General features: G+C 40.6%; 1 protein-coding gene across 10 annotated transcripts in view; it reads left to right on the top strand.

Moving 5' to 3' along the window:
- Positions 1-4158: 4158 nt before the first annotated feature.
- Positions 4159-6857, top strand: part of TCF4 (transcription factor 4) — a 627840-nt gene continuing 625141 nt past the window's right edge. For 4 of the 10 annotated variants that reach the window (XM_040337391.1, XM_040337364.1, XM_040337334.1 and 1 more), the window contains exon 1: positions 4603-4968. In XM_040337391.1, the coding sequence (XP_040193325.1) occupies positions 4897-4968 (72 nt within the window). In that variant the 5' untranslated portion in view covers positions 4603-4896. Of the gene's footprint in view, positions 4513-4602; positions 5112-6857 lie in introns of those variants that run through there. The other 6 variants (XM_040337401.1, XM_040337373.1, XM_040337317.1 and 3 more) reach the window with 4 other exon arrangements.

The following is a 6857-nucleotide window of genomic DNA, read 5'->3' as shown; positions in this document are numbered from 1 at the left end:
GGTACATCTCTGAGGTTGTCCCCTGGCCAGTAACATAAATGAGACTTGTTGTCAATATTATAGATTGGAAAAACATCATAGGGCCGTAATTTGCAGATCCCAAACTAAAGGTGGAACGAAGAGAAAGACGATACTGCTCGTGGAGGGGGGGGGGGGTGGAGTTTTGATGACCAACCAGGAGGACCCAGTCTTATGCAACTGTCTCTAGGATTGCCACCTTGCCAGTATAAATATTAGAACTTGTTGCCAAAGTTATTAAAAGAAAAGAGATCATAAGGCCGGTATTTGTAGAATCTTGAACATCCCAAACTACTCTACTAAAGGCAGAGTGAAGGGAAGGAAGATGCTGCTCATTGGGGGGAGATGGTCAATGACAACCACCAACCAAAAGGTCATAGTCATGTGCCAACATCTTTAAAGGTTGTCACCTGGCTGGTAACATAAATGGGACTTGTTGCCAATGTTATTAATAAGAAGGAGCTAATAAGACTGACATTTGAACATCCCAAACTAAAGGCAGAACGAAGGGAAGTATGATGCTGCTCACTGAGGGGTCAATGATGAGACCAACCCGGAGGCCATCTCTGAGTCTGCCACCTGTCCAGTACATAAAAAAATAGAACTTGTGGCCAATGTTTTTAAAAGCAAAGAGATCATAAGGAAACTTGAACATCCCAAACTAAAGGCCAAATGAAAAAAAAAAGCAAGATTCCGCTTATGGGGGGGGGGGGGGGGGGGGGTCAATAACCACCTACCAGGAGGTCATAGCTCTGTGCTTCCATCTCTGAGGTTGTTACCTGGCCGGTAACATAAATGAGACTTGTTGCCAATGTAAATAACAGGAAAGAGATCATAGGGTGATGGCCAAACAGGAGGACCCAGTCCCATCCATGCATCTCTGAAGTTGCCACCTGGCCGGTATAAAACAAAATAGAACTTTTGCCAATAAAGGCAGAGTGAAGGGAAGAAAAACGCTGCTCATATGAGGGGGGATCAATGATGACCACCAACTGGGGGGTCATAGTCCTTTGCCGATGTAAACAATGGGACTTGTTGCCAATGTTATTAAAGTGGAGTTTCCATCCCAATTTTTTTTTTTTCATTATTGTGCTCATTAGACCTAAAAAGGTAAAAATGCCTGGAAATGCCTGTTGCTATGCGGTCCCACTAAATCTGCCTTTGAAATCACCTAGGAATCTGACATCATCTCCCTCTAATGCTCCTGGGAAATGTGTGTCATCATTTCCCAGGATGCAGTGCGCTGTCCAATTATCACCCCCAATCCAAGACTTCCAGGAAGTAAGTGCTTGTAGGCTTCACAATGCCCACAAGCAAAATGACAACGGTGTAGACATAGTTTTATAAACTATGGGCTAGATTCAGGTAGCCCGCCGTAAGTTTGTGTGGGCGTAGCGTATGGTATTTACGCTACGCCGCCGCAATTTAGAGAGGCAAGTGCAGTATTCACAAAGCACTTGCTCCGTAAGTTGCGGCGGCGTAGCGTAAATCTGCCAGCGTAAGCGCGCTGAATTCAAATTCTGAAGAGGTGGGCGTGTTTTATGTAAATAAAACATGACCCCACATAAATTACGTTTCTCACAAACGGCGTATGCGCCGTTCGTGAAAGAATCCCAGGGCGCATGCTCGAAATTACGGCGCAATTTGTCAATGCTTTAGACGTGAATGTAATTTACGCAAAGCCCTATTCGCGAACGACTTACGCAAACGACGTAAGACGCTTCTCATGGGAGGGCTGTCAATGGTGACCACCAACTGGGGGTCGTAGTCCTGTGACTCCGTCTCTCTGATGTTGTCACCTGGCTGGTGTAAAAAATGGGACTTGTCGCCAATGTTATTAATAGGAAAGAGATCACAGGGCTGGAATTTGAAGATCCCAAACTAAAGGCAGGACGGAGGGAAGTAGCATACAGCTCATTGAGGGATAACAACCCACCAGGAGGACTCAGTCCTGTGTGTGACTGTCCCTGAGGTGGCCACCTGGCAGGTATAAAAAATTGGGACTGGTCGCCATTAATGTTATTAATAGGAAAGAGATCCCATAGCTGGAATTTGAAGATCCCAAATGAAAAGGCAGGATGTGGGGAAGTAGAATACAGCTCATTGAGGAATGACAACCGACCAGCAGGACCCAGTCCCTGAGGTGGCCACCTGACTTGTGTAAAAATTGGGATTTGTTCCCGATGTTATTAATAGGAAAGAGATCCCATGGCTGGAATAGGAAGATCCCAAACTAAAGGCAGGACGGAGGGAAGTAGGACACAGCTCATTGAGGGATGACGACCCACCAGAAGGACCTAGTCCCCAAGGTGGCCACCTGGTGGATGTAAAAATTGAGACTTGTTGTCGACGTTATTAATAGGAAAGAGATCACACGGCTGGAATTTGAAGATCCCAAACTAAAGGCAGGACGGAGGGAAGTAGGATACAGCTCATTGAGGGATGACAACCCACCAGGACTCAGTGCTGTGTGTGACTGTCCCTGAGGTGGCCACCTGGCAGGTATAAAAATTGGGACTGTTATTAATAGGAAAGAGATCCCATGGCTGGAATTTGAAGATCCCAAACTAAAGGCAGGATGTGGGGAAGTAGGATACAGCTCATTGAGGAATGACGACCCACCAGGAGGACTCAGTCCTGTGTATGACTGTCCCTCTGAGGTGGCCACCTGGCAGGTATAAAAATTGGGACTGGTTGCCGATGTTATTAATAGGAAAGAGATCCCATGGCTGGAATAGGAAGATCCCAAACTAAAGGCAGGACGGAGGGAAGTAGGATACGGCTCATTGAGGGATGACGACCCACCAGAAGGACCCAGTCCCCGAGGTGGCCACCTGGCCGATGTAAAAATTGAGACTTGTTGTCGATGTTATTAATAGGAAAGAGATCCCATGGCTGGAATTTGAAGATCCCAAACTAAAGGCAGGACGGAGGGAAGTAGGATACAGCTCATTGAGGGATGACGACCCACCAGAAAGACCTAGTCCCCGAGGTGGCCACCTGGCCAGTGTAAAAATTATGACTTGTTGCCGATGTTATTAATAGAAAAGAGATCACAGGGCTGGAATAGGAAGATCCCAAACTAAATGCAGGACGGAGGGAAGTAGGATACAGCTCATTGAGGGATAACAACCCACCAGGAGGACTCAGTCCTGTGAGTGACTGTCCCTCTGAGGTGGCCACCTGGCAGGTATAAAAATTGGGACTGGTTGCCGATGTTATTAATAGGAAAGAGATCCCATGGCTGGAATTTGAAGATCCCAAACTAAAGGCAGGACGGAGGGAAGTAGGATACAGCTCATTGAGGGATGACGACCCACCAGAAGGACCCAGTCCCTGAGGTGGCCACCTGGCTGATGTAAAAATTGAGACTTGTTGTCAACGTTATTAATAGGAAAGAGATCACACGGCTGGAATTTGAAGATCCCAAACTAAAGGCAGGACGGAGGGAAGTAGGACGCAGCTCATTGAGGGATGACGACCCACCAGAAGGACCCAGTCCCTGAGGTGGCCACCTGGCTGATGTAAAAATTGAGACTTGTTGTCAACGTTATTAATAGGAAAGAGATCACACGGCTGGAATTTGAAGATCCCAAACTAAAGGCAGGACGGAGGGAAGTAGGACACAGCTCATTGAGGGATAACGACCCACCAGAAGGACCCAGTCCCTGAGGTGGCCACCTGGCTGATGTAAAAATTGAGACTTGTTGTCAACGTTATTAATAGGAAAGAGATCACACGGCTGGAATTTGAAGATCCCAAACTAAAGGCAGGACGGAGGGAAGTAGGACGCAGCTCATTGAGGGATGACGACCCACCAGGAGGACTCAGTCCCTGAAGTGGCCACCTGGCCGGTGTAAAAATTGAGACTTGTTGCTGATGTTATCAATAGGAAAGATCACATGGCTGGAATTTGAAGATCAAAAACTAAATGCAGAACGGTGACGAGACGGCAAGTGAAGGGTAAGGGGGGGACGGTAACCGGCGGCGGGGGGCCTTCGGAGTCTCTGAGGTGGTGGTAGCACGGAGAGGAGAGAGGAGGGGGGGTTGAATCTCTTCTGTATCCCCCCCCTCTTTTACTCCACTCCCACCTCCTCCTCATCCTCCTCCTCCACTCCCAGCCTCACAGCTAGCCGATGCCTGCCTCCAGCACACACTGAGCCAGGGGAAGCTCACACACTACTCTCTCTGCTGCTGCTGCAGCCTGCCCTGCATTGCTACTACTACTACTGCTGCTACTGCCGACCTCGGGGGGCGCCCGGCACACAGCCCACCAGGAGCCCCTCACATCTCCTCCGACTGACTGACTGAGAAGTTTTTTTGGAAGAAGTGGGTGGGGGGGGGGACGACTTGTCCCGCTTTGCTCCCCCCCTATTGTTTGTGCCGGAGCCTGGCACCAATCACACCAACAGGAGGGAGCTGAGAAGGCGGAGCCCCGGCGACACACTCTCACACACCGCGCCCCTCCCACCCCATTTTACCCCGTCCAAAGCCGTAAGTAGCCACGCCCACCCCGCGAGCCGTACACGAGTGACGGGCGGGCAAGGAGGAGGGGCCGGAGCGCCGCCACTGCCGAGCCCAATTCAGCCCAAAACAGCACTACTCGGGTCTGGGATTGGGCACCCCGAATAGTGCTGTTTTTGCGGCTTTCGGGCTCCGCTTCTCCCCCTTCTTCTTCGCCGCTTTTTTATTTTTTATTATTAGTATTATTATTGTTATTATTATTATTCCTCCTGGCAGTGGTTTGTTTTTGTTTTTTTTCCAGTTTTTTTTTCTTCCCTCCCTCCTTTTGCCTCTCCTGTTGTTAACCCTTTCGTGATGCGCAGGCCTAGTGGTGACTGCTCCCCATGTTCCTAGGTGTCACTGTCCTTTCCTAAAATGAATCACCAACAGCGAATGGCTGCCTTAGGGACGGACAAAGAGCTGAGTGATTTACTGGATTTCAGTGCGGTAAGAGAAAGCCACAGTGGACATTGACCAAAAAAAAAAAAAAAAAACTCTAAAGACCCCCCCCATCCAAAAATTTAGCCGAGCTAAAAAAAAATGAATAAAACATAAACTCTTACCTGAGTAGTTGCAGTTGGATGCCCATGGTAATTATGCCCACTTTTGCTAGTATTTTTTTTTTTTATATAATTAATTTGACATTTATCCTATTTTCTTTTACTTGATGTCATTTTTTTTATTCATTTTTTTTTATATTGTTACTAAACACTCTGTGTTGTCCTATTATTTAATATTTTGAATTTGGTGTTGTCTTATTCTTAATCTTTTCATTCAATTACTTTTTTTTTTTTACTTCCTTATTTTTTAATACATTTTTTTTAATGCATGATAACTTTTTATTTTTTACTTCTTGTTATTTATTTATTTTTTACTATTTCTTTTAAATTCTAATTTATTTATAACTTTTTTAACTTTGTGCTGTCTAATTTTTTTATATATTTGAATACATTTTTTTACGCTTATTTTATTTTTTAACCTGTCATTGTTTTATTCTTTCATATCTTTTATTTATTCTAACTTTATTCCTATATATTTTTTTAAGCTTGTGTTTCCTCATTATTTAAAATTAAAATTGTTATACTATTTTCTTTATTAACTTAGTATTGTCTTTTTTTTTATATCTTATTTATTATTTTAATTTTATTTTTTATACTATTTTTCTTATTAACTTAGTATTGTCTTTTTTTTAATATCCATTATTTGCATTTTATTTTTTTATGCTTTTTTTTATTAACTTATATTATCCTTATTTATACCTTATTATTTAATTTTATTTTTTATACTACTTTTCTTATTAACTTAGTATTGTCTTTTTTTTTTATATCCATTATTTACATTTAATTTTTTTATGCTTTTTTTTATTAACTTATATTATCCTTATTTATACCTTATTATTTAATTTTATTTTTTATACTACTTTTCTTATTAACTTAGTATTGTCTTTTTTTTTAATATCCATTATTTGCATTTTATTTTTTTATGCTTTTTTTTTCTTACCTTAGTATTATCTTTTTTTTTATATCTTATTATTTTCTTTTATTTTTTACTACTTTTCTTATTAACTTAGTATTGTCTTTTTTATATCTTATTTATTATTTGAATTACTTTTTTTATGCTTTTTTTATTAACTAAGTATTATCTTTTTTTATACCTCATTTATTATTATTTTTTTATTAACTTAGTATTATCTTTTTTAATACCTCATTTTTTTTTATTAACTTAGTATTATCTTTTGTTATATCTTTATTATTTTAATTACATTTTTTTTGCTAATTTCTTTATTAGTATCTTTTTTAGATCTTATTTTTTTATTTTATTCTGTTGTTTTTTCTTTTAATAATTTCATTTTTTTTATCTTATTTTTATTGTATAATCTATTTTATTTATTTTTTAATCAGTGCTGTCTTTTCTTTTACTAGTTTAATTTCTTTTTATATATATATTTTTTTAAATAATTGAATTTTTATTTATATCATATTTTTATTGTATCATCTATTCTTTTTTTATTATTATTTTTTTTTAAAGCATTGTCTTTTCTTTTAATAATTAAAAACATTTTCATATCTTATTTTTGTTGGATTTTTTTATTTATTTTTTTAAACTTGGCGTCGTCTTATTTCTTTTTTTAATATTTCATTTTTATTTTATTTTTTTACATACGATAATTTATATTTATTTATCCTAATTTTTTTTTTTTTCGTTACTTGGTGGTGTTGTGTTGAATTTTTTGCACTGTGGTGGATCTGTTGTTACTTGTGTATCCAGCCTGGTGATCTGGAAGTCTTCCCATCCCTTGCAGCTTCTCTCTCTCTGGCACTTCCATAGAGAAGAGA

Source organism: Rana temporaria, chromosome 1 (assembly GCF_905171775.1).
Source record: "Rana temporaria chromosome 1, aRanTem1.1, whole genome shotgun sequence".
Lineage (NCBI taxonomy): Eukaryota > Metazoa > Chordata > Amphibia > Anura > Ranidae > Rana > Rana temporaria.
Note: the sequence above shows the minus strand (reverse complement) of the source record. Positions and strands in the feature narration are given on the sequence as shown.